The sequence below is a fragment of the Calonectris borealis genome, chromosome 15 (assembly GCF_964195595.1).
Source record: "Calonectris borealis chromosome 15, bCalBor7.hap1.2, whole genome shotgun sequence".
NCBI lineage: Eukaryota > Metazoa > Chordata > Aves > Procellariiformes > Procellariidae > Calonectris > Calonectris borealis.
In genome coordinates, this window is record NC_134326.1 from 2,629,868 (window position 1) to 2,657,148 (window position 27,281).

At 58.4% G+C, this 27,281-nt stretch overlaps 4 protein-coding genes across 4 annotated transcripts; all 4 read left to right on the forward strand.

Annotated features, from left to right (window-relative positions):
* Positions 1-430: 430 nt before the first annotated feature.
* LOC142088941 (protocadherin beta-15-like) lies at positions 431-5,731 on the forward strand. Its single transcript, XM_075164816.1, has 2 exons — positions 431-3,340; positions 4,765-5,731. Exons 1-2 carry the CDS (start codon positions 431-433, stop codon positions 4,882-4,884), a joined length of 3,030 nt encoding a protein of 1,009 aa, XP_075020917.1. The 3' UTR covers positions 4,885-5,731.
* A 1,827-nt stretch (positions 5,732-7,558) lies between these two features.
* Positions 7,559-9,997, forward strand: LOC142088942 (protocadherin beta-15-like). The gene has a single exon (XM_075164817.1). The coding sequence runs from the start codon at positions 7,559-7,561 to the stop codon at positions 9,995-9,997; it is 2,439 nt and encodes an 812-aa protein (XP_075020918.1).
* Positions 9,998-17,834: 7,837 nt separating this feature from the next.
* Positions 17,835-22,740, forward strand: LOC142088485 (protocadherin beta-15-like). The gene is made up of 2 exons (XM_075163857.1): positions 17,835-20,386; positions 21,666-22,740. Exons 1-2 carry the CDS (start codon positions 17,948-17,950, stop codon positions 21,783-21,785), a joined length of 2,559 nt encoding a protein of 852 aa, XP_075019958.1. The 5' UTR covers positions 17,835-17,947; the 3' UTR covers positions 21,786-22,740.
* Positions 22,741-22,866: 126 nt separating this feature from the next.
* Positions 22,867-26,790, forward strand: LOC142088943 (protocadherin beta-15-like). Its single transcript, XM_075164818.1, has 2 exons — positions 22,867-22,879; positions 23,129-26,790. Exons 1-2 carry the CDS (start codon positions 22,867-22,869, stop codon positions 26,788-26,790), a joined length of 3,675 nt encoding a protein of 1,224 aa, XP_075020919.1.
* The last annotated feature ends 491 nt before the right edge of the window (positions 26,791-27,281 follow it).

Here is a 27,281-nt window from a genome sequence, read left to right on the forward strand (position 1 = left end):
AGGAGAAAGGGCTGTCTCCCTCCAAAACAGGAAAACAGGTTGCAGCATTTCGATGTTTGTGCACAGCTGGGGACATTTTGCGGTACAGTGATACACCTTATCATGGGTGCAAGGGTCAGCAGGCGGCAGGGGAGGATGCTCCCGACAATTAAGGAGAAAAACGCTTTTCACACAGAAAAGCGTTGAAGTTGTGTGTCCTTTGGGCGAGCTGTGATACACAATGTGAAGAAAACAGGATTAGGATGATGTGCCCTAGAACAGCATTTTCATTCTAGTGTGATGGTAAGCTCGGGTGACGGTGAAGCATTCGCTTTCGGGACCTTTCCCTGGCACCAGCTCTCACATTCAGTAGCCGTGCTTCTCTCACCCGCCCCGCTTGCTGACTGTGCTGTGCTGATGAACAAGTGGAGAAGAGAAGGAAAATCCCGCAATGCGTCCTGTGGAAGAGGCAGATCCTGCAATGCCGACAGAACACAGAGGAAAACCAAGAGCTGTGTTCGAAGAGCTCGCGGTGGCGAGCTGGGAAGCGATACCCGGAGCAGCGCTCTGTGTGCGGGAGGCAGCCGGCTTCCAAGCGAGGAGAGCGTTTACGCTGCGCCTTTTGCCTTCGGTTTGGCCCGCAGAGCGCGGATTCCGAAGCAGCAAACTCCGAAGCAGCAGCTCTGCCCCGAACGAGAAGGCAGAGGAAATATTCCCCGTCGCGACGCTGGGTGGGGGTGTTGGCCACGGACCGGCAGGTTCCTCCGCCCGCGCCGGGTTTGCGGGCTCGGCGAGACAAAAGAAGCCGTGTGAGCTGCTGGGGAAGGGCGGCGGGGCACGGAGTCGGGGTGCGCGGGGGCTTTCAGACCCCCTTACCCCGGGCTTCCTGACAAACACCGCTCTGCCTCGGACGCTGCTTAAAATGCTGGGACCCAGGGAGGACGGCGGCTGGCTTTTCTGGAGAGAAATGGCGTGTGGGAGACGGAGCGGAGGCAGCAAGAGGCAAGTGATCTTGTTTATTCTGTGCGTTTGCGTGTGCCAGAGCGGGGCCGAAACCCTCCGCTATTCTCTGGCGGAGGAGATGGAGAGGGACGCCTTTGTCGCCAATATTGCAAAGGACCTGGGGGTTCCTCCGGGCCAGCTCGCGGCTCGCAAGGCCCGCCTTGTGTCCGAGGGGAACGAGCAGCTTTTCCGCCTCAGTCAAAACACCGGAGTCCTGACGGCAAAGGAGTCGCTGGACCGGGAGGAGATCTGTCCGCAGAGCGAGACCTGCATACTCCTCTTCCAGATATTCTTTGAAAATCCGTTGCAGCTGATCCGAGGGGAGGTGGAGGTTCGTGACGTGAACGACAACTCCCCCGTGTTCCCGGAGAAGGAGGTGGTTTTAGAGATTCCCGAAACGACGTCTCCCGGGTCCCGTTTCCCTCTGGCAAGCGCCCGGGACAAGGACGTGGGCAGCAACGGCTTGCAGAACTACAGCCTCGGGTCCAATGCGCATTTCTCCCTCGCTCTCGGCACAAGAAAAGGTGGAGCAAAATACGCCGAGCTCGTCCTAGAGCGGCAGCTGGACCGCGAAGAGCAGCGAGAGCTGAATTTACTCCTCACCGCCACCGACGGGGGCTCGCCACCCAGGTCGGGTACGGCTCAGGTCCGGATCGTGGTGCTGGATGCCAATGACAACATCCCGGTCTTCGGTCGGGAGATCTACGAGGTGCGCCTGGCCGAGAACAGCCCCCCGGAGCTGCTGGTGGTCAGAGTCGCGGCCGCGGATCCCGACGAAGGGTCGAACGGGAAGGTGCGGTACGCCTTCACCCAGACATCGGAGCGGTCCCCGCAGCTCTTCGAGCTGAACCCTGCCAGTGGGGAGATACGGGTGGCGGGCAACCTGGACTTCGAGGAAGCGAAAAACCACGAGATGGTGGTGAGGGCCACCGACGGCGGGGGGCTGTCTGCGCATTGCAAGGTGCAGGTGGAGGTCCTGGACGTGAATGACAACGCCCCGGAGATCGCGCTCACCTCCCTCACCGCCTCCATTCCCGAGGACGCCCCGCCCCGCACCCTGGTGGCCCTGTTCAGTGTGCGGGACCGGGACTCCGGGGACAACGGCAGGACGGAGTGCGCGATCGACGGGGACTTGCCCTTCAGTCTCACCCCGACTGTCGATAATTACTACGAACTGCGAACAAAGGCGGCGCTGGACAGGGAGAGGACGGCGGAGTATAACATCACCGTCACGGCCACGGACTGGGGCACGACGCGGCTGAGCTCTCGGGAAAGCCTCTTCGTGCAGATATCGGACGTGAACGACAATCCGCCAGAGTTCAGCCAGGAGATGTACACCCTGTCGGTCCCGGAGAACAACAGCCCCATGCTCCGGATCGGCAGCGTGAAGGCCACGGACGCCGACGCGGGAAAAAACGCCCGCGTAAACTACGCGCTGGTGCGGCAGGAGGGCAAGGAGCAGCCCGACGTGTCGGTCAACTCCGACAGCGGGGACGTTTACATCCTCCGCCCGCTGGACTACGAGGAGGTGCGCGCCTTCGAGGTGGCGGTGCGCGCTGCCGACGGCGGCTCGCCGCCGCTCAGCGCCCAGGCGGTGCTGCGCGTGGTGGTGCGGGACGAGAACGACAACGCGCCCGTGGTGCTGCACCCGCCCCCCGACAGCAGCGCGGCGGCGGGCGAGCTGGTGCCGCGCTGGGCGCGGGCGGGCTACCTGGTGGCCAAGGTGGTGGCGGTGGACGCGGACGCGGGGCAGAACGCGTGGCTGTCGTACGAGCTGGCCAAGGCGACGGAGCCGGGGCTGTTCCGCGTGGGGCTGCACAGCGGCGAGGTGCGCACGGCGCGGGCCGTGGCGGAGCGCGACGCGCCCCGGCAGAGGCTCGTCGTGCTGGTGCGCGACCGCGGGCAGCCGCCGCGCTCCGCCAGCGCCACCCTCGGCATCGCCCTGGTCGACGGCTTCTCCGACGCCCATCTGCGGGTGAGCGAGGAGGCGCCGGCCGCCGAGCCCGACGGGCCGCTGACCCTCTACCTCGTGGCCTCCCTGGCCTGCGTGTCCGCGCTGTTCCTGGCCACGGCGGCGTCCGCCGTGGTGGTGAAGGTGCGGCGGGCCAGGCGGAGCGAGGCGGAGAGCTTGCCCACGTTCCCGAAGGCTGCCACGGAGAGCAACGCGGGCTCCCTGCCCCGCAGCTACGTGTACGACGTCTGCTTCGCCGCCGGCACCGTCAACAGCGAGTTTCGGTTCCTCAGGCCGCTCCTGCCCTGCTTCCCCGCCGGGCTGCCCCCCGGCCCGGGCGAACAGCGGAGCTCGGTGTGCTCGCAAGAGGCGGCCAGCCTCGGGGACGAAGGCGACTGGGCTGCACAGGTGAGAGACCTGGCCGGGCCGAGGCGATGGGGGGAGGCGGAGGGAGCAGCGCGGGGCGGGAGGATGCGCTCAGCCCGGGCAATGAGGACTGTCGGTGTTGCGGAGCTGGCGGTGGAGGAGCCGCTGGGGCGGGAGCAGAGGGCAGAGAGGGTCTCAGAGCCGCTGGCGGGGCCTCCCACGAGGATCCGGCACGGCTCAGCTGCTCCCCAAGGGCTCACTGACCGCGCCTCGCTGCATCCAGCTCTAGGCCCTGAGTATTCGCGTTAGATCAAGTCTTTGGTGTCACCACAAAGGCGGGCAGCTGGACCATGCGAAGATGAGAAGTAGGGGTGTGGATGTGTGAGGCACACAGGGGGTCCTGCCCACGCATGGAGAGCCCGTAGGGACCCAGAGCAGGAACGACACGGCTCCCAGGGACACGTCCCCCCAGGGGCGGCAGCACCGGGAACGTGGTGGTCCTGTCCAGCGTTACCCGGCACTGCGGGGACAACGGCGCAAAGGGGTGTCACCTCACGGACGGCGTCCCCTGCACTGCTCTTAAGAGCTGGTGCTCGGCGCTGCCAAGTGCCGTTCACCAGGGTAGTGGCAGCGCTGTACTCAAGCTGTCTCTCAAGCTTCTGGAGGCCACGGAGGTGGGGACCTCTGCCACGAGATGCCCTTATATTTTTGTGGCTTGGATGAACAGTATTGGCCAGAAAAATTACAATACAACGATACAACGATACAACGCACCGTCCCAGACCCCTTCTGACCCAGCCGGGTGATCCCGGACGGTACCAGCACCTCTCTTCCCAGTGCTGCTGTGAACTGGAAGTGAGCCATGTTTGAGACGCCCTTTAAAGTTCGGCTGTTCAAAGAGCATGGGGGAGACAAGAGGTGGTCATTGAAACAGCTCCTTCTCTCCTCATGGGGTTACTAGTTTCCGGGGATCCAACTAGCATTTCACAAGAGTCTGGACGATGAACATATTTGAGGCTGAAGACCCACAAGCACCATCTTTTGGTCACCCCACAACATTTTCTTATTTCATAACCACTGATGACTTGGACTCCCTTTACTGCAGGTTCTCAGAACCGCAGTCAAGTAGCCTCAGGGGAGACAAGGACCCATCTTGACACGTCAACGTTAAACCACATTTACTGTTTGTGAGCAGTAAATGTTTGGGCTCTTACCATCTTAAATTACTCCCTCAGGCTCATAAAAAGTTTGCAGTGCCTTTGTGATGTCCACGGTGGAGGATGGTCTCTGGCTTTAGATTTTCGCCGTGCAGGTCAGAGCCTCACAGCCTTGGCCAACCTCCTCTTTGGCTCTGGGTGGAGAAGAGAAGAGAGGGGTCAGCCGTGCAGTGGTGGAAGACATGCCCTCTAAGCTTCTCGCTTACCTTCAACGCCCAAATGACATCCTCCACTCTCTGTTCTTTGCAGGGCAGAGCTCCCCTCTCCGAAGACACGCGTCCCAGACCTGCGGAAGCAGCTTGCGCTGCAACCAGGGGGATGGAGCGAAATGTCAGTTCTGATCAAAACCCTTGGCTCACCCATCAGTAAGTGAGGAGAAAGACAAGCGTGTCTGTCCTCACAGGGAAAAGAGAACGAAGAGAAAAAACACCCACCAAAAAAGTACCAGGGAGGTACAAGGCTTCTCTGAGAGAGAGCAAAAACGCTCTCCTCTTGAGCAGTACTTTGTTGAGTAGGTATTTTGTAATTGTGATATGGATGGAGGAGGAGGACTGTGTTGCATATTGATTACACCGAGACTTGATGTATGATTGTGAGAGTGCTACTGCTTCTAAATGTTAAGGGAAATACTGAACACTGGAAGCAGATCTTCAAGATAACGTTTTCCTACATCATCTTTTCGGCGTTTGTTTGTTTGTTTGTTTTTTTCTTAGGGAGAGGACTCTGTAATCATGTCGTAATTTTCTGCGGTCTGTTCAATACCAGGCCAAAGAGATATTAAGCAAAATTAAGTGCTGCTTGCAAAGGAATTCCTTAATCACAAGCAGAAGCTGATTACATGAGAAACGGCTGACATTGGCACGCTTCGCGTATTTGACCAGGAGTTGACAGGTTCTCCACGCTGTAAAGAGTGGGCTTTGAGCAATGCATTCTTTTTTTTTTTTTTTCCGTAACGTAACGTAGAATATAGAGCGACAAGAAGCTTTCTGTTTTCTTCTCCTTTCATTAATCGGTATTGATCTATAAAGTAATGTGATATTTCCTGTGGCTGACACATTTTTAAGAATGAAATGCCTGATGATAGAAAACAATAAAATCTACTTGGAACTCCCTCGGGTGAGTGTGGTGTCTCGAAGATCATTTGTCACAGGCGTCGCCGACACTTGTCACTGCCATAGCCACCCAAGAGCAGCATTTCGGGAATCAATCCGTGCCTTCGGAGTGGATTTTATGGAGGGGAAATCAGAGCGACCTCCGTTCTCAGAAGCCGGCGCAAGGTGGAGGGGGCTTGTCGGAGCCAAGCTGAGGTCCGAGAGATGCTGCCCCCAGCCCCTTCGCGAGGGCTCCCAGCCTGAGAGGTCGTGAATCGGGGGAACAATCCCCGTCCATTGCAGACACCCGCCCGAGAATTACTAGGGGGAACTACATGGCGATGGCTGCCAAGGTTCATGGACCAGCTCACTCCGGATGCCGGACACCTGTAACAATACACAGCTTTTTTAGCTAAACAGCCTAAAAGTAGTTCCTTCACTGTGCATAAACAGTTCAAAGCGTTGTGGGGAGGGACATTAGAAAAAACAGCTTTAAATACATCTCGTTTTCAAATAAAAGGCAAACAGAAGCATTGCTCATTGCAGTGGTGGCCATGCTTGGAACAGGGTTGTCAGGGCAGTAAAAGCTGTATGCCCTGACCTGGGAACAAAGAGCGCGGTTTCTCCGTGTTCTGCAGTCTTTGCGCTGGGAAATCGCCGCGTCCTTCTGCAGGTCGGCCGCCCGGTGCCGCTGGTGACCGCAGAGGCGCGGAGGCTCCGCGCAGCTCCCGGACCCACCGCCCCCGGGGCTCGGCCGGGCGGGGCTGCACCATCCCGGGCTGCTCTGCTCGGGGGTCGGCAGGCTGGCTCGGCAGTTCCATCCAACTCACAGCGGGAGGAGATCGGTTCGCTGGGAGGGAATGGAGCTGAGGAAGAGCGAGGAATCGCTCCCACGGCGAGCGGTGGCTCTGATGCTGCTCCTCTGCGTGTCGGGGATGAGAGCAGAAGCCGCCTTCGGGTACTCTGTGCCCGAAGAGGCGGAGAGAGGCTCTTTTGTGGCGAATATCGCCGGACTGGCCGGCCGGCAGGCGCGTCCACGCCTGAGCCTCGCCGGGACCCGCCTCCGCTCCCCGCCCTCAGCCTGACATTGCCCGGTAGACGGAGTGCCGTGCTGCGCCGCTACCTGCGTGCCGCCCCTGTGGAGGCTCTTGCCCGGCTCCTCCGGCCGGGGAAGGCGGCTCGGTCCCTCCGGGCTGAGCCTCCGCCCCACGCTGCCGAGGGAATCGCCTCGTGCTTGTCTTGCCGCCGTGTTTCTCGAAGGGCACGGGTTTGCCGGCTCCCGGGAGCCGAGCGCGCACGCCTGCCCGCGGGTTCCGGGCCGCGGGCAGCGGGGCAAGACGCGGGGCAGCTGCCGGCGCTGCCCGTGCGCTCGGACTCCAGCGGCGGCCCCGCGGGACTCGGGGCGCTCCTTCCCTGCGCTTCCCTCCCCGGCGCGGTGTGCGCGCGTCCTGCCGCGGGGCCCCCGCTCGGGCGAGCGGCCGGCAGCCGCGCGGGTGCGCGCGGGTCCGGGTGCCGCTGCGAGCCGGCAGCGCGGGCAGCGGGCGGCGGCGGGCGCAGTCCCGCCGCGGGCCGCAGGGTGGTGCTCCCGGCCAAGGCGGCGCCGAGCGGCTGCGAGAGGGGAGGCGGCCGAGCCCGGCCCTGCCCTGCCCTGCCCAGCCCAGCACAGCCCAGCCCAGCCCAGCCCAGCACAGCCCAGCACAGCACAGCACAGCACAGCCCAGCACAGCCCTGCCCAGCACAGCCCAGCACAGCCGAGCCGGGCGGCGAGCGGCGGCGAGCGGTACCCCGTGCCATCCGCTGCCGGGCCACGGCGGCCGCGCTCCGGGCCGCCAGCCGGACTCGGCGAGAGGGAGGGCGCCCGCCCGCCGCCCCGCCGCGCCGCTGCCGGGCGCCGCTTTCCGCGGAGGACTGCGCCGGCGACCCGCGAGACAGAGGCTCCCCGCCGCCCCGACATGGCGATCGCAAGGCAAGTGCTTTGTCTCTCCGCTTTGCTCTCCCTGCCGCACGCGCGCTCCGAGCCCATCCGCTACCGCGTAGCCGAGGAGGCGGAGAGCGGCTCCGTGGTAGCCAACGTGGCGGAGGACGCGGGGCTGGCCCCGGCGCAGCTCTCGGCTCGCCGCGCCCGCCTGGCCCCGGAGGACGGCCGGCAGCACTTTCGCTTAGAGCGCGGCACCGGCCGCCTCGTAGTGGCGGAGAGGCTGGACCGGGAGGAGCTGTGCGGGCAGTCCGGGACCTGCACGCTGCCCTTCGAGCTCCTGCTGGCAAACCCGCTGCAGTTCTTTCGGGTCGAGGTGGCCGTGGAGGACATCAATGACCATTCGCCCGTTTTCCCGGAGGAACGAGTCACTTTCAAGATCCCGGAAACGAGCGCCCCGGGCTCGCGTTTCCCGCTGGAGGGGGCTCGGGATCTGGACGTTGGCAGCAACAGCATCCAGGCTTACAGCATCGCTCCCGACAACGAGTACTTTAGTGTCTCCTTTGGGAGTCAGAGTGAGGACGACAAATATGTAGAACTGGTCTTGGAAAAGCCGCTAGACAGAGAGGAGCAGGCGGAGTTGGGTTTCAGTCTCATTGCCGTGGACGGGGGCTCTCCACCCAGGAGCGGGACCACCCAAATCCACATTGTTGTTCTAGATGTAAATGACAACGCTCCCGTCTTCACACAAAAGCTGTACGTTGGGCAGGTTTTGGAAAATGCCCCAGAGGGCTCTGTGGTTCTCAGCGTGGTGGCAACCGATCGGGACACAGGACCTAATGGGGACATCTCCTATCAGTTCAGCCAAGCAGTGGGTCAGAGCCACTCAGCATTCGCGATTGACCCCACGAGTGGTGAAATTAAACTCACAAAGCCTCTGGACTTTGAGGCGGCAGAGAATCATGAGCTCAGTGTGCGGGCCACAGATGGCGGGGGCCTCTCGGCAATCTGCAAGGTGTTGGTGGAGGTGGTGGATGTGAACGACAATGCACCGGAGTTGGTGGTCAGTTCCTTCAGCAGTCCCCTCCCTGAGAACGCATTACCTGGGACAGTGGTTGCCCTCTTTACTGTCAGGGACCGGGATGCGGGTGCCAACGGGAAGATCTCCTGTGCCCTTGAGGACCAGCTATTGTTCTCCCTCCGGCCAGCCTATAAGAATTACTACGAGCTGGTAACTGTGAGCGCACTGGACCGTGAAGAGACGGCTCGGTACATCCTCACTGTCACAGCAGCAGATGCGGGGTCACCTCCTCTCACAACCACCCAGACCTTCATAGTGGACATCTCCGATGTCAATGACAATGCACCTATCTTCAACCAGACATCATACACCATGTTTGTGCATGAGAACAATGTCCCCACGGCACTCGTTGGAACCGTCAGTGCCTCGGATGCTGATGTGGGGCCCAATGCCAAGGTGACCTATTCCCTGGCCCCAGCCCACCCCACAGAGCCCGACCCCTGCTCCTGTATCTCTGTGAACTCTGAGAACGGGCACGTGTTTGTGCTGCGGCCTCTGGACTACGAGCAGGTGAGGCAGATCGAGGTCTTGGTGAGTGCCTCCGACGCGGGGTCTCCTCCCCTCAGTGCCAATGTCACTGTCCGCCTTGTCGTGGTGGACGAGAATGACAATGCGCCGCTGGTGCTGTACCCCACCCAGGGCAGCAGCCCACCATCCAATGAGCTGGTGCCCATGTCGGCTGAGGCGGGGTACCTCGTCACCAAAGTGGTGGCCGTCGATGCCGACGCAGGGCAGAACTCGTGGCTTTCGTACCACCTGCTGAGGGCCACCGACCCCGGGCTGTTTGCGGTGGGTGCCCAAAGCGGGGAGGTGAGGCTGAGGAGGCCGGTGATGGAGAGAGATGCCGTGAAGCAGAAACTCGTCATCCTGGTGCGAGACAACGGGCAGCCACCACTGTCGGCCACTGCGGCGCTGAGCGCACTCCTGCTCAATGACTTCTCAGACATGCGACTACCGCACAGCAGCCTGGCCACGGAGGATGAGGGTGGCTCCCTGACAACCTATTTAATCATTTCATTGGTCTTCATCTCACTCCTCTTCCTCACATCCACAGCAGCCTTCGTGGCTCGCAAGGTGTGCAAGAGAAAGGAGCCGAAGGGTGGGCACATGCTTTACGGTGCCGGCAACTTGCAGAGCAACCTGGCCAATGCGGCCGCTGTGGGGACCCTGCCCCACGCCTATTGCTACGAGATCAGCCTCACGACGGGCTCGGGCAACAGCGAGTTCAAGTTCCTGAAGCCCATCCTCCCCAGCCTGCCACCACAGCACTGTGGCATGGGTGGGGACACCAACGATGAACAAGATTTCCCCCATGGCCCTATCACTGCGGACATGGCACCAGACAACCCAGGGACGTTCTCTGTGGAACAGTTCAATAGTCTTTCCTTGAACTAGCATGGAGTCAGCACAGCCAGAGGCTTCCTGCCTCACGATAGGAAGAGATCCAGGCTACAACATGTGGCAATGGTTCCTCCAGAATAAATCTGCATTTGCAACAGGCGTCACCCATTTCCCCCAAATTCTAAGTCAGAAGAAAGGTTCTCTCCCCTTCCAAAAAAACAGCCAAACAAAAGAATCTACAGGCTCCCTCAGTCAGGCAATAATAGGTTTCAGCTCTGTTACAGGTGTTTCTGAAATGCTTTGAGAGTGGGGTTAAGTTCCAGGGGCTCCAGCTAAGTTCTTGTCTCACTTGCTGTCAGGCAAGACCCTGGACCTCTTATTCCGTGCTGTAACGCAATGGCAAGGTCAGGCAGACAAATCACAGGCTTGCTGAAATGCAGGTAGCCCTCGTCCTGGGTCAGGAAAGCAAGGAAGTTGTGAGTACTGTGCTACGATGTGGTGCAAGCGCGGGGCTCTTTCTTCTTGGTGTTCCAGATGTTTCTGTCTGCATGTGGGCTCTGTATGTTTTGCCTTCTGGTCACTATGTCTGTCCGCACGGCCGTTGTCCGCACAGCTGCACAGCTGCCCTAGGACTCACATCCAGCAGATGCACGCAATTGCAGCTGAGCAGGCAAGAAGGATATTTTGACCCTTTGAGTACAGCAGTCTCATCTGCTCTAAGGGAGAGCAGCAAAACGCACAACAAGATTTTTCTTTTGGCCCATGAGACGGGGGTGGGTGGGCTGTCTCCTTGGGATTGCCATGAAAATACAGCAGCACAAACAGTGTTGGTATAGACTGTAACTGTACAGAGTTGTGAAAAGCCTGACCTTGCTTCCAGAGATCATACAATTTCTTTTTCCTCTTGAGCTCCACGAGGAGTTCCCTGTTCAGCCAAGCTGGTCTTCTGCCCCACTTGCTTGACTTTTGACACAGTGCAATTGCCTGCTTCTAGGCTATAACCGTACAGAGTTGTGAAAACACGTTCATTTCTTTGGTTCCATTGTAAGGAATTATCCACGAGTCACTTCAAAGGACTTTGTCTGAAGGTGGAATCGAGATGATCTTGGAAAAGGGCCATTGAGTTTGGTCTTGTATTTGTTGTTCCCGAGTTCAGGGGCTTCTTGATGGGAGTGGAAAGCTGTCCCGATAGGATTTCCTGGGTTTGTGTTAGAGCCTTTGCATTCTCCTTTTTGCCCTTTCTCCTTCTACTCTGCAAACTGTGTTTGAGCATTGTCTTACCGATTCCTCTCAAGAAGGACTGTCACCCCGTGTATAATAACGGATTGTTGAATGAAGGCAGTGTGGCAGGGAATATTCGGAAACCCTGACGCTGTGTTGTGCTGCAGTTATAAACTGTACCGTTGTAAACCGGGATACCCTTGTGTGTAAAAGTGAAATAAAGAGAAGACCTGAATGCCTTGTGTGGAGACAGTAGTCTTTGTAGAGATGTTCTTGCTGTGAACGCTCTGTCAAAGGGTTTCAAAAGGCCGGGAGTTTTTTTCTTGTTTTGTCCCTTGCCTGAAGTAAGGTTGAGTGGGTTCATTTCTTCCGTTTGGAAGCGCGGCCGATAGAGCATTCAGGAAAATTGTGGGGAGCAGGATTTGCTGGCAGGCCTCTGCCGGTCTTCTGAGCACTGAGGTTCTAGCTGCAACAGGGCACAGTTAGCTCAGGTCAGTGGAAAGTGGCCCCGACCCCAAGAGGGGCCCTGGATGTGCAAAGGTCTCTGCCCAGCAGTGAGGTGGGGGGAGTGACCTATCCCAGTCTTGCAAGAGCTCCAACTGTGGATGGCAGCTGTGAGGTGTTCGAGCACAAAGTATTTTGATTCTAAAGTTTTTTGGGGATGAGAGTATAGATGTTGCCTTGGGGAATTGTTGAGGGCAGCGCCAGGAGGTGGGTGATTTGTGGGGGAAAACTGCTACCAGGGTGGGGATTCACTCTCGGGAAATGCAGAGGACTACAGCTGTCCCTTCCGCAAAGGCCCCAATGAAATGTAAGTCCTGAGGACAGGCTGGTGTAGTGACGCTGACCAGAAGACCGTTGTACATCGAGGAGTGAATGATCCACTACCTAGTTAACGTGAGTTGAATCATAGAATCACTTAGTCTGGACAGGACCCTTGCAACCATTGAGTCCAACTGGCAACCTAAGACTACCAAGTCCACCACTAAACCATGTCCCTAAGCGCCACGTCCAGTGACTCAGCCACTTCCCTGGGCAGCCTGTGCCAATGCTTGACAATCCTTTTGGTGAAGAAATGTTTCCTAATATCCAATCTAAACCTGCCCTGGTGCAACTTGAGGCCGTTTCCTCTCGTCCCATCACTTGTTACTTGGGAAAAGAGACCGACACCCGCCTCCTTATAGCTTCCTTCCAGGCACAGGCCGGTGCTGTGCTGTGCTGTGCTGTGCTGCACAAATCCTGTGGCAGCAGGATGAACTCAGCTCATTGTAACCCAGGAACCTGCAGGCAGCTCCCACTTGGTACTGGTGGGAAAGCCCGCTGCGAGCAAGTAGTCCACATGCAAACTTCTTTTACTGTGGCAGTAGGAATGGTGAATAGAATTGGTGTCTTGCAGGGGAGTCCCATAAATGGCTTGAATGACTGAAACGGGGGCACTCTGTCTTTCCCATGACCGGGGTCTGTATGACATGCTGTGGGTGGCTGGAGTCCTGTGTGAAGCTGCTCTGCTCAGGGTTCTCTGCATCTAAAGGGACGTAGGGTTATCTGTGCTAATCTCTTCCAATAGTGTGAGTTATAACAAACAGAGTTGTAAGCGACATCTTAGAGCGTCGGCGTGTCTCTCTAACTGAGATCACAAAGAACCAGGACCTCCTGGTGTAAAAGTGCTGCTTCTCGGGTCATTCCAGCTGGAGGGTCTGGGTGTCTGATGCAGTTCATAACTAGATGGTTTATTAGGGTTTGTACCCTCGGAGAGGGGGAGGCTGCTTCCTGCACTGGAGGGCCTGAACACACTGCAGAGCCTTCCCGAGGGGCTCGTCGGAGGAGCCCTTTAGGAAGGATAACTTCTTAGGCCAGGTAACAGACAGCCCTACCAGAGGGGATGTGTTTCTGGACCTGTTGGTCACCAACGCAAGTGAGCTGATCAGAGACAAGAGTCAAGATTGGAGGCAGCTGGGCTGCAGTGATCATGCACTGGTGGAGTTTGCTGTCCTGAGGGATATGGGACAGGCAAAGAGTAAAGTCAGGTCCCTGAATTTTAGGAGAGCGAACTTGCAGCTGTTCAAGGAGTTAGTCAATGTGACCCCCTGGGAAACTGCCTTCAGGGACAAAGGAGCAGAACAGAGCTGGCAGATCTTTAAGGACGCTTTCCACAGAGTGCAAGAGCTCTCAATCCCCATTGTAAGAAATGCGTCCTGGGAGGTGGCTGGGAAAGAGAGGATGGGAGTGCTGCTCCCTCTTTGCACTCGGACATGGAAACGACAGTGACTCGGGGAAGCAGCTGTGCTTTTGATCTGCAGGCAACTGCTCTTGCCAAGTCACGCTGTCCTCAGGGTGTGCTGGAGATGGACAGGCAGTGGCTCCAGGGATGGGGAAGAAGCCTTTATCCAGGGGGGAACAACACCCGGCATGGGGCCTCTGAGGTTTCACTCAGCGGATCTGAATTCCCAGCTGCAAGACCAAGAAGGGGATTTTGGAAACTGGAACTGCTCAGGCTGCAGAAGTGCCGGGAGAATCCTCTTTTAGGAACCCTGTGTTCTGAAATATGGAGACATACCAGGAGCTGAGCACAATGTGTTGTAGCAGAAATCTCAGAGTAAAGAGGAAACCCGGTTTCAGTCATTTTAAGCTACCTTCTTAGGATATAGTCATCACTAAACCAAACAACGAGGAAGCCTGCAACATCACTGTGTACTCAGGGAGGGAAGTGAATTCTTGACACATTTATGGAAATTACATAGAATCATAGAATCATTAAGGTTGGAAAAGACCTCTAAGATCATCGCGTCCAACCGTCAACCCAACACCACCATGCCCACTAAACCATGTCCCTAAGCGCCTCATCTACACGTCTTTTAAATACTTCCAGGGATGGTGACTCAACCACTTCCCTGGGCAGCCTGTTCCAAGGCCTGACCACTCTTTCAGTAAAGAAAGTTTTCCTAATGTCCAGTCTAAACCTCCCCTGGTGCAACTTGAGGCCATTTCCTCTCGTCCTATCGCTAGTTACTTGGGAGAAGAGACCAACCCCCACCTCACTACAACCTCCTTTCAGGTAGTTGTAGAGCGCGATGAGGTCTCCCCTCAGCCTCCTCTTCACCAGGCTAAACAACCCCAGTTCCCTCAGTCACTCCTCATAAGACTCCAGGCCCTTCACCAGCTTCGTTGCCCTTCTCTGGACACGCTCTAGCACCTCCATGTCCTTCTTATCGTGAGGGGCCCAAAACTGAACACAGTATTTGAGGTGCGGCCTCCCCAGTGCCGAGTATAGGGGCACGATCACCTCCCTGCTCCTGCTGGCCACACTATTTCTGATACAGGCCAGGATGCCATTGGCCTTCTTGGCCACCTGGGCACGCTGCCGGTTCATGTTCAGCCGGCTGTCAACCAGCAACCCAGGTCCTTTTCCTCTGGGCAGCTTTCCAGCCACTCTTCCCCAAGCCTGTAGCATTGCCTGGGATTGTGGTGGCCGAAGTGCAGGACCCGGCACTTGGCCTTGTTAAACCTCATGCAATGGGCCTCAGCCCATCGATCCAGCCTGTCCAGGTCCCTCTGCAGAGCCTTCCTCCGCTCGAGCAGATCAACACTCCCGCCCAACTTGGTGTCATCTGCAAACTTACTGAGGGAGCACTCGATCCCCTCGTCCAGATCGTTGATAAAGATATTGAACAAGACCAGCCCCAAAACTGAGCCCTGGGGAACACCGCTCGTGACTGGCCGCCAACTGGATTTAACTCCGTTCACCACAGTTCTCTGGGCTTGGCTGTCCAGCCAGTTTTTTACCCAGCGAAGAGTGCACCTGTCTAAGCCGTGAGCCACCAGCTTCTCTAGGAGAATGTTGTGGGAGACAATGTCAAAGGCTTTACTGAAGTCCAGGTAGACCACATCCACAGCCTTTCCCTCATCCACTAGGCGGGTCACCTGGTCATAGAAGGAGATCAGGTTGGTCAAGCAGGACCTGCCTTCCATGAACCCGTGCTGGCTGGGCCTGATCCCCAGGTTGTCCCAGACATGGCTTGGGAGTGCCCTCAAAACATACATTCTTATTATGGCTATGGTTCCTTAGTCCGTCCTAAACCAGCATGCCTTCTTCTGGCAGTACACACACTTCTTTTTTCCACCCATACACATCCATGTCATTGTTGTGACCCAACAGAAACCACCAGCATTAGCTATCCAATGGTGCCTGCTAAGCGAGCCTCTTTTATTTCGCCTTTCTCTACAATCTGAAAGAACATGAGCTTCAGTCTAGGAGCAGCATCTTCTGATGTGCAAAGATACTCTGATAGCCAAGAGCTCCGTTAAGGATCGCTGTTCCCCTTACAGCCTTCTACACCTGAAGCTGAAGGACACCATTTGCCTTCTGAAATGAGGGGAGCAACAATTACCGGGTTACTGCAGTCAGGGTGGGAAGTGTCTGTGGCAGCTCTTCTCAGCTTGTGTCTGTTCCCTGCTGCGTAGTGGTGCCAAGGATGAGGTTTCAGAGAAGCAAATACACCTCCCTGTCCCTGAGGTGCCGAGAGCTGAGCAGGAGCACTGGCAAGGGCACAAAGCAAATGGATTGCAGGTGTCACTGTTATTTTTGCATGGCACGAATGAGGAGAGAAGCCACATTGCCAACGCATCTGCTGCTGTACTTGGCCTATGGTTGGTTTTACATCAAGTTTCTGTGTTGGTGATAATGACAGAAACTGGAGAGATGGACACGTCCCTGGAAGGGAAGGAAGGAAGAAAGCGCTGACCTGGCCATTGATGTAAGTTAGCCTTTTACATCCTATCACGCTTCCAAGTCAAAGGGCAACAAGAGGAAATCACAAAAAAATGGCTGCATCCGTGCAAAGTTCTCTAGTAGCTGAAATGCTGGGGAGTCCTAAAGTCAACCCGGGTTGTTATTTCTCCTACAGATACAGTCACAAAGATTTTATTTAAACAAAACAAAAAAAAAAAGAAGGCATCAATGAATTTCTAGGACTTCACCTGGTGAGTATTGTTTGACAGTGTCAGCCCTTTTAGCAAACAAAAACCAAAAAACAAAATAAGGGGAAACGATCTAGGAAATCAAAGGAAAAGTGTCAAAACCAAGGAGGGTAGGACACTTTCTATAGAGAAAATGAGCGTGGTTCCTTTAGTAGTAAAAGCTGAATTAAAATTGCTTGAACCAAAAACAAATAGTGCGAGCCCTATTTTGTTTTCTCCTCCAGTTTTCATTCTGTAAGAGGTCTTAGAGGCAGCTGTGCGCATCCCCAGAACGTTGCGTGTGCGTTTGCCGGAGCTCGCCGCTGGGTGCGCAGGAGCAGTCGCGGTACAAGTGGATCCTCAGGGCCGGCGACGAGTGCCTGAGCCGGGCGTTTTTATCGGGTCTCCGGCACGGATCCTGGCTCGCACTACCGGACCGTGCTCAGGATCCCTCGCTCTCCCCTCCCACCTCCGTTTCCCCACGGTTCTTCCTCCCAGGTCCACTCTTGACCTCTCCCTTTCACCGAGTTTGAGCCTGCCTCGAATCCTCCCATAATAAGCTTTGCATATTGCTAGAATCCCCCGCAAACATCTCGTAATCAGTTCGCTCTTTCCTATGAGACCCTTTCTGAGAATCCATGATAATGTTTTTTTTTTACCCCTTATCGTTTACAAAGTTTCTGGTTGAACCTCTTGGAGTTTACACTTGAATGGTTCCTTTAATGGCCCATCGTGAGTGTCGTTAGATCCCTGGTCTCTGCTATTGTCCCCGTTAGCTCCTGCTCGTTAGCGTTTGTGTATCTGGGGCTTTAATTTAGGACCTGTGCTGTTTGTTTCCTTGCCTTTTGTATTCAATAGCTGTTGGCCGTAGATCCTTACCCCGGTACAGGAGTTGAGGTTTGACCTCTGAGCACAGGGACCTTTGCAGTATTTCTGAGCCCGTGTGATGACGTTAGAGGAGAAGGCCTGTCTCCCTCCAAAACAGGAAAACAGGTTGCAGCATTTCGATGTTTGTGCACGGCTGGGGGCATTTTGCGGTACAGTGACACACCTTATCATGGGTGCAAGGGTCAGCAGGCGGCAGGGGAGGATGCTCCCGCCAATTAAGGAGAAGTTGCATGTCCTTTGGGCGAGCTGTGATACACAATGTGAAGAAAACAGCATTAGGATGATGTGCCCTAGAACAGCATTTTCATTCTAGTGTGATGGTGAGCTCGGGTGATGGTGAAGCATTCGCTTTCGGGACCTTTCCCTGGCACCAGCTCTCATATTCAGTAGCCGTGCTTCTCTCACCCGCCCCGCTTGCTGACTGTGCTGTGCTGATGAACAAGTGGAGAAGAGAAGGAAAATCCCGCAATGCGTCCTGTGGAAGTGGCAGATCCTGCAATGCCGACAGAACACAGAGGAAAACCAAGAGCTGTGTTCGAAGAGCTCGCGGTGGCGAGCTGGGAAGCGATACCCGGAGCAGCGCTCTGTGTGCGGGAGGCAGCCGGCTTCCAAGCGAGGAGAGCGTTTACGCTGCGCCTTTTGCCTTCGGTTTGGCCCGCAGAGTGCGGATTCCGAAGCAGCAAACTCCGAAGCAGCAGCTCTGCCCCGAACGAGAAGGCAGAGGAAATATTCCCCGTCGCGACGCTGGGTGGGGGTGTTGGCCACGGACCGGCAGGTTCCTCCGCCCGCGCCGGGTTTGCGGGCTCGGCGAGACAAAAGAAGCCGTGTGAGCTGCTGGGGAAGGGCGGCGGGGCACGGAGTCGGGGTGCGCGGGGGCTTTCAGACCCCCTTACCCCGGGCTTCCTGACAAACACCGCTCTGCCTCGGACGCTGCTTAAAATGCTGGGACCCAGGGAGGACGGCGGCTGGCTTTTCTGGAGAGAAATGGCGTGTGGGAGACGGAGCGGAGGCAGCAAGAGGCAAGTGATCTTGTTTATTCTGTGCGTTTGCGTGTGCCAGAGCGGGGCCGAAACCCTCCGCTATTCTCTGGCGGAGGAGATGGAGAGGGACGCCTTTGTCGCCAATATTGCAAAGGACCTGGGGGTTCCTCCGGGCCAGCTCGCGGCTCGCAAGGCCCGCCTTGTGTCCGAGGGGAACGAGCAGCTTTTCCGCCTCAGTCAAAACACCGGAGTCCTGACGGCAAAGGAGTCGCTGGACCGGGAGGAGATCTGTCCGCAGAGCGAGACCTGCACACTCCTCTTCCAGATATTCTTTGAAAATCCGTTGCAGCTGATCCGAGGGGAGGTGGAGGTTCGTGACGTGAACGACAACTCCCCCGTGTTCCCGGAGAAGGAGGTGGTTTTAGAGATTCTGGAAACGGCGTCTCCCGGGTCCCGTTTCCATCTCGAAAGCGCCCAGGACAAGGACGTGGGCAGCAACGGCTTGCAGAACTACAGCCTCGGGTCCAATGCGCATTTCTCCCTCGCTCTCGGAACAGGGAAAGGTGGAGTAAAATACGTGGAGCTCGTCCTAGAGCGGCAGCTGGACCGCGAAGAGCAGCGAGAACTGAATTTACTCCTCACCGCCACCGACGGGGGCTCGCCACCCAGGTCGGGTACGGCTCAGGTCCGGATCGTGGTGCTGGATGCCAATGACAACATCCCGGTCTTCGGTCGGGAGCTCTACGAGGTGCGCCTGGCCGAGAACAGCCCCCCGGAGCTGCTGGTGGTCAGAGTCGCGGCCGCGGATCCCGACGAAGGGTCGAACGGGAAGGTGCGGTACGCCTTCACCCAGACATCGGAGCGGTCCCGGCAGCTCTTCGAGCTGAACCCTGCCAGTGGGGAGATACGGGTGGCGGGCAACCTGGACTTCGAGGAAGCGAAAAACCACGACTTGGTGGTGAGGGCCACCGACGGCGGGGGGCTGTCTGCGCATTGCAAGGTGCAGGTGGAGGTCCTGGACGTGAATGACAACGCCCCGGAGATCGCGCTCACCTCCCTCACCGCCTCCATTCCCGAGGACGCCCCGCCCCGCACCCTGGTGGCCCTGTTCAGTGTGCGGGACCGGGACTCCGGGGACAACGGCAGGACGGAGTGCGCGATCGACGGGGACTTGCCCTTCAGTCTCACCCCGACTGTCGATAATTACTACGAACTGCGAACAAAGGCGGCGCTGGACAGGGAGAGGACGGCGGAGTATAACATCACCGTCACGGCCACGGACTGGGGCACGACGCGGCTGAGCTCTCGGGAAAGCCTCTTCGTGCAGATATCGGACGTGAACGACAATCCGCCAGAGTTCAGCCAGGAGATGTACACCCTGTCGGTCCCGGAGAACAACAGCCCCATGCTCCGGATCGGCAGCGTGAAGGCCACGGACGCCGACGCGGGAAAAAACGCCCGCGTAAACTACGCGCTGGTGCGGCAGGAGGGCAAGGAGCAGCCCGACGTGTCGGTCAACTCCGACAGCGGGGACGTTTACATCCTCCGCCCGCTGGACTACGAGGAGGTGCGCGCCTTCGAGGTGGCGGTGCGCGCTGCCGACGGCGGCTCGCCGCCGCTCAGCGCCCAGGCGGTGCTGCGCGTGGTGGTGCGGGACGAGAACGACAACGCGCCCGTGGTGCTGCACCCGCCCCCCGACAGCAGCGCGGCGGCGGGCGAGCTGGTGCCGCGCTGGGCGCGGGCGGGCTACCTGGTGGCCAAGGTGGTGGCGGTGGACGCGGACGCGGGGCAGAACGCGTGGCTGTCGTACGAGCTGGCCAAGGCGACGGAGCCGGGGCTGTTCCGCGTGGGGCTGCACAGCGGCGAGGTGCGCACGGCGCGGGCCGTGGCGGAGCGCGACGCGCCCCGGCAGAGGCTCGTCGTGCTGGTGCGCGACCGCGGGCAGCCGCCGCGCTCCGCCAGCGCCACCCTCGGCATCGCCCTGGTCGACGGCTTCTCCGACGCCCATCTGCGGGTGAGCGAGGAGGCGCCGGCCGCCGAGCCCGACGGGCCGCTGACCCTCTACCTCGTGGCCTCCCTGGCCTGCGTGTCCGCGCTGTTCCTGGCCACGGCGGCGTCCGCCGTGGTGGTGAAGGTGCGGCGGGCCAGGCGGAGCGAGGCGGAGAGCTTGCCCACGTTCCCGAAGGCTGCCACGGAGAGCAACGCGGGCTCCCTTCCCCGCAGCTACGTGTACGACGTCTGCTTCGCCGCCGGCACCGTCAACAGCGAGTTTCGGTTCCTCAGGCCGCTCCTGCCCTGCTTCCCCGCCGGGCTGCCCCCCGGCCCGGGCGAACAGCGGAGCTCGGTGTGCTCGCAAGAGGCGGCCAGCCTCGGGGACGAAGGCGACTGGGCTGCACAGGTGAGAGACCTGGCCGGGCCGAGGCGATGGGGGGAGGCGGAGGGAGCAGCGCGGGGCGGGAGGATGCGCTCAGCCCGGGCAATGAGGACTGTCGGTGTTGCGGAGCTGGCGGCGGAGCTGGCCGCTGGGGCGGGAGCAGAGGGCAGAAAGGGTCTCGGAGCCGCTGACGGGGCCTCCCACGAGGATCCGGCACGGCTCAGCTGCTCCCCGAGGGCTCACTGACCGCGCCTCGCTGCATCCAGCTCTAGGCCCTGAGTATTCGCGTTAGATCAAGTCTTTGGTGTCACCACAAAGGCGGGCAGCTGGACCATGCGAAGATGAGAAGTAGGGGTGTGGATGTGTGAGGCACACAGGGGGTCCTGCCCACGCATGGAGAGCCCGTAGGGACCCAGAGCAGGAACGACACGGCTCCCAGGGACACGTCCCCCCAGGGGCGGCAGCACCGGGAACGTGGTGGTCCTGTCCAGCGTTACCCGGCACTGCGGGGACAACGGCGCAAAGGGGTGTCACCTCACGGACGGCGTCCCCTGCACTGCTCTTAGGAGCTGGTGCTCGGCGCTGCCAAGTGCCGTTCACCAGGGTAGTGGCAGCGCTATACTCAAGCTGTCTCTCAAGCTGCTGGAGGCCACGGAGGTGGGGACCTCTGCCACGAGATGCCCTTATATTTTTGTGGCTTGGATGAACAGTATTGGCCAGAAAAATGACGATACCGGGGCTTTACAACGCACCGTCCCAGTCCCCTTCTGACCCAGCTCCTTCTCTCCTCATGGGGTTACTAGTTTCCGGGGATCCAACTAGCATTTCACAAGAGTCTGGACGATGAACATATTTGAGGCTGAAGACCCACAAGCACCATCTTTTGGTCACCCCACAACATTTTCTTATTTCATAACCACTGATGATTTGGACTCCCTTTACCGCAGGTTCTCAGAACCGCAGTCAAGTAGCCTCAGGGGAGACAAGGAGCCATCTTGACAGGTTAATATTAAACCACATTTAGTGTTTGTGAGCAGCAAACGTTTGGGCTCTTACCATCTTAAATTACTCCCTCAGGCTCATAAAAACTTTGCAGCAGTGCCTTTGTGATGTCCACGGTGGAGGATGGTCTCTGGCATTAGAATTTCCCAGAGCAGGTCAGAGCCTTGTCCAACCCCCTCTTTGGCTCTGGGTGGAGAAGAGAAGAGTGGGGTCAGCCGTGCAGTGGTGGCAGACATGCCCTCTAAGCTTCTCGCTTACCTTCAACGCCCAAATGACATCCTCCACTCTCTGTTCTTTGCAGGGCAGAGCTCCCCTCTCCGAAGACACGCATCCCAGACCTGCGGAAGCAGCTTGCGCTGCAACCAGGGGGATGGAGCGAAATGTCAGTTCTGATCAAAACCCTTGGCTCACCCATCAGTAAGTGAGGAGAAAGACAAGCGTGTCTGTCCTCACAGGGAAAAGAGAACGAAGAGAAAAAACACCCACCAAAAAAGTACCAGGGAGGTACAAGGCTTCTCTGAGAGAGAGCAAAAACGCTCTCCTCTTGAGCAGTACTTTGTTGAGTAGGTATTTCGTAATTGTGATATGGATGGAGGAGGAGGACTGTGTTGCATGTTGATTACACCGAGACTTGACGTATGATTGTGAGAGTGCTACTGCTTCTAAATGTTAAGGGAAATACTGAACACTGGAAGCAGTTTTCCTACATCATCTTTTCGGTGTTTGTTTGTTTGTTTTTTTTTCTTAGGGAGAGGGCTCTGTAATCATGTCGTAATTTTCTGCGGCCTGTTCAATACCAGGCCAAAGAGATATTAAGCAAAATTAAGTGCTGCTTGCAAAGGAATTCCTTAATCACAAGCAGAAGCTGATTACATGAGAAACGGCTGACATTGGCACGCTTCGCGTATTTGACCAGGAGTTGACAGGTTCTCCACGCTGTAAAGAGTGGGCTTTGAGCAATGCATTCTTTTTTTTTTTTTTTCCGTAACGTAACGTAGAATATAGAGCGTCAAGAAGCTTTCTGTTTTCTTCTCCTTTCATTAATCGGTATTGATCTATAAAGTAATGTGATATTTCCTGTGGCTGACACATTTTTAAGAGTGAAATGCCTGATGACAGAAAACAATAAAACCTACTTGGAACTCCCTCGGGTGAGTGTGGTGTCTCGAAGATCACTTGTCACAGGCGTCGCCGACACTTGTCACTGCCATAGCCACCCAAGGGCAGCATTTCGGGAATCAATCCGTGCCTTTGGAGTGGATTTTATGGAGGGGAAATCAGAGCGACCTCCGTTCTCAGAAGCCGGCGCAAGGTGGAGGGGGCTTGTCGGAGGCAAGCTGAGGTCCGAGAGATGCTGCCCCCAGCCCCTTCGCGAGGGCTCCCAGCCTGAGAGCTCGTGAATCGGGGGAACAATCCCCGTCCATTGCAGACACCCGCCCGAGAATTACTAGGAGGAACTACATGGCGGTGGCTGCCAAGGTTTATGGACCAGCTCACTCCGGATGCCGGACACCTGTAACAATACACAGCTTTTTTAGCTAAACAGCCTAAAAGTAGTTCCTTCACTGTGCATAAACAGTTCAAAGCGTTGTGGGGAGGGACATTAGAAAAAACAGCTTTAAATACATCTCGTTTTCAAATAAAAGGCAAACAGAAGCATTGCTCATTGCAGTGGTGGCCATGCTTGGAACAGGGTTGTCAGGGCAGTAAAAGCTGTATGCCCTGACCTGGGAACAAAGAGCGCGGTTTCTCCGTGTTCTGCAGTCTTTGCGCTGGGAAATCGCCGCGTCCTTCTGCAGGTCGGCCGCCCGGTGCCGCTGGTGACCGCAGAGGCGCGGAGGCTCCGCGCAGCTCCCGGACCCACCGCCCCCGGGGCTCGGCCGGGCGGGGCTGCACCATCCCGGGCTGCTCTGCTCGGGGGTCGGCAGACTGGCTCGGCAGTTCCATCCAGCTCACAGCGGGAGGAGATCGGTTCGCTGGGAGGGAATGGAGCTGAGGAAGAGCGAGGAATCGCTCCCACGGCGAGCGGTGGCTCTGATGCTGCTCCTCTGCGTGTCGGGGATGAGAGCAGAAACCGCCTTCGGGTACTCTGTGCCCGAAGAGGCGGAGAGAGGCTCCTTTGTGGCGAATATCGCCGGACTGGCCGGCCGGCAGGCGCGTCCACGCCTGAGCCTCGCCGGGACCCGCCTCCGCTCCCCGCCCTCAGCCTGACATTGCCCGGTAGACGGAGTGCCGTGCTGCGCCGCTACCTGCGTGCCGCCCCTGCGGAGGCTCTTGCCCGGCTCCTCCGGCCGGGGAAGGCGGCTCGGTCCCTCCGGGCTGAGCCTCCGCCCCACGCTGCCGAGCGAAACGCCTCGTGCTTGTCTTGCCGCCGTGTTTCTCGAAGGGCACGGGTTTGCCGGCTCCCGGGAGCCGAGCGCGCACGCCTGCCCGCGGGCTCCGGGCCGCGGGCAGCGGGGCAAGACGCGGGGCAGCTGCCGGCGCTGCCCGTGCGCTCGGACGCCAGCGGCGGCCCCGCGGGACTCGGGGCCTCCTTCCCTGCGCTTCCCTCCCCGGCGCGGTGTGCGCGCGTCCTGCCGCGGGGCCCCCGCGCGGGCGAGCGGCCGGCAGCCGCGCGGGTGCGCGCGGGTCCGGGTGCCGCTGCGAGCCGGCAGCGCGGGCAGCGGGCGGCGGCGGGCGCAGTCCCGCCGCGGGCCGCAGGGTGGTGCTCCCGGCCAAGGCGGCGCCGAGCGGCTGCGAGCGGGGAGGCGGCCGAGCCCGGCCCGACCCTGCCCAGCACAGCACAGTACAGCCCAGCACAGCCGAGCAGCGAGCGGTGCCCCGAGCCATCCGCTGCCGGGCCACGGCGGCCGCGCTCCGGGCCGCCAGCCGGACTCGGCGAGAGGGAGGGAGCCCGCCCGCCGCCCCGCCGCGCCGCTGCCGGGCGCCGCTTTCCGCGGAGGACTGTGCCGGCGACCCGCGAGACGGAGGCTCCCCGCCGCCCCGACATGGCGATCGCAAGGCAAGTGCTTTGTCTCTCCGCTTTGCTCTCCCTGCCGCACGCGCGCTCCGAGCCCATCCGCTACCGCGTAGCCGAGGAGGCGGAGAGCGGCTCCGTGGTAGCCAACGTGGCGGAGGACGCGGGGCTGGCCCCGGCGCAGCTCTCGGCTCGCCGCGCCCGCCTGGCCCCGGAGGACGGCCGGCAGCACTTTCGCTTAGAGCGCGGCACCGGCCGCCTCGTAGTGGCGGAGAGGCTGGACCGGGAGGAGCTGTGCGGGCAGTCCGGGACCTGCACGCTGCCCTTCGAGCTCCTGCTGGCAAACCCGCTGCAGTTCTTTCGGGTCGAGGTGGCCGTGGAGGACATCAATGACCATTCGCCCGTTTTCCCGGAGGAACGAGTCACTTTCAAGATCCCGGAAACGAGCGCCCCGGGCTCGCGTTTCCCGCTGGAGGGGGCTCGGGATCTGGACGTTGGCAGCAACAGCATCCAGGCTTACAGCATCGCTCCCGACAACGAGTACTTTAGTGTCTCCTTTGGGAGTCGGATTAAGGGCAAGGACTATGTGGAATTGGTCTTGGAAAAGCCGCTAGACAGAGAGGAGCAGGCGGAGTTGGGTTTCAGTCTCATTGCCGTGGACGGGGGCTCTCCACCCAGGAGCGGGACCTGCCAAATCCACATTGTTGTTCTAGATGTAAATGACAACGCTCCCGTCTTCACACAGGAGCTGTACGTTGGGCAGGTTTTGGAAAATGCCCCAGAGGGCTCTGTGGTTCTCAGCGTGGTGGCAACCGATCGGGATGTGGGTGTTAACGGGGACATCTCCTATCAGTTCATCCAAGCAGTGGGCCAGAGTCACTCAGTATTCACGATTGACCCCACGAGCGGTGAAATTAAACTCACAAAGCCTCTGGACTTTGAGGCGGCAGAGAATCATGAGCTCAGTGTGCGGGCCACAGATGGCGGGGGCCTCTCGGCAATCTGCAAGGTGTTGGTGGAGGTGGTGGATGTGAACGACAATGCACCGGAGCTGGTGGTCAGTTCCTTCAGCAGTCCCCTCCCCGAGAACGCATTACCTGGGACAGTGGTCGCTCTCTTTACTGTCAGGGACCGGGATGCAGGTGCCAACGGGAAGATCTCCTGCGCCCTTGAGGACCAGCTATTGTTCTCCCTCCGGCCAGCCTATAAGAATTACTATGAGCTGGTAACTGTGAGCACACTGGACCGTGAAGAGACGGCTCGGTACATCCTCACTGTCACAGCAGCAGATGCGGGGTCACCTCCTCTCACAACCACCCAGACCTTCACAGTGGACATCTCCGATGTCAATGACAACATGCCTGTCTTCAACCAGACATCGTACACCATGTTCGTGCGTGAGAACAATGTTCCCACGGCACTCGTTGGAGCCGTCAGCGCCTCGGATGCTGATGTGGGGCCCAATGCCAAGGTGACCTATTCCCTGGCCCCAGCCCACCCCACAGAGCCCGACCCCTGCTCCTGTATCTCTGTGAACTCTGAGAACGGGCATGTGTTTGTGCTGCAGCCTCTGGACTACGAGCAGGTGAGGCAGATCGAGGTCTTGGTGAGCGCCTCCGACGCGGGGTCTCCTCCCCTCAGTGCCAACGTCACTGTCCGCCTTGTCGTGGTGGACGAGAATGACAATGCGCCGCTGGTGCTGTACCCCACCCAGGGCAGCAGCCCACCATCCAATGAGCTGGTGCCTGTGTCGGCTGAGGCGGGGTACCTCGTCACCAAGGTGGTGGCCATTGACGCTGACTCAGGGCAGAACTCGTGGCTTTCGTATCACCTGCTGAGGGCCACCGACCCCGGGCTGTTTGCGGTGAGTGCCCAAAGCGGGGAGGTGAGGCTGAGGAGGCCGGTGATGGAGAGAGATGCCGTGAAGCAGAAGCTCGTCATCCTGGTGCGAGACAACGGGCGGCAACCGCTGTCGGCCACTGCGGCGCTGAGCGCACTCCTGCTCAATGACTTCTCAGACATGCGACTACCGCACAGCAGCCTGGCCACGGAGGACGAGGGCAGCTCCCTAACAACCTATTTAATCATTTCATTGGTCTTCATCTCACTCCTCTTCCTCACATCCACAGCAGCCTTCGTGGCTCGCAAGGTGTGCAAGAGAAAGGAGCCGAAGGGTGGGCACGTGCTTTACGGTGCCGGCAACTTGCAGAGCAACCTGGCCAATGCGGCCGCTGTGGGGACCCTGCCCCACGCCTATTGCTACGAGATCAGCCTCACGACAGGCTCGGGCAACAGCGAGTTCAAGTTCCTGAAGCCCATCCTCCCCAGCCTGCCACCACAGCACTGTGGCATGGGTGGGGACACCGACGATGAACCAGATTTCCCCCGTGGCCCTATCACTGCGGACATGGCACCAGACAACCCAGGGACGTTCTCTGTGGAACAGTTCAATAGTCTTTCCTTGAACTAGCATGGAGTCAGCACAGCCAGAGGCTTCCTGCCTCGCGATAGGAAGGGATCCAGGCTACAACATGTGGCAATGGTTCCTCCAGAATAAATCTGCATTTGCAACAGGCGTCACAAATTTCCCCCAAATTCTAAGTCAGAAGAAAGGTTCTCTCCCCCTCCAAAAAAACAGCCAAACAAAAGAATCTACAGGCTCCCTCAGTCAGGCAATAATAGGTTTCAGCTCTGTTACAGGTGTTTCTGAAATGCTTTGAGAGTGGGGTTAGTTCCAGGGGCTCCAGCTAAGTTCTTGTCTCACTTGCTGTCAGGCAAGACCCTGGACCTCTTATTCCGTGCTGTAACGCAATGGCAAGGTCGGGCAGACAAATCACAGGCTTGCTGAAATGCAGGTAGCCCTCGTCCTGGGTCAGGAAAGCAAGGAAGTTGTGAGTACTGTGCTACGATGTGGTGCAAGCGTGGGGCTCTTTCTTCTCTGGGTTCTGGATGTTTCTGTCT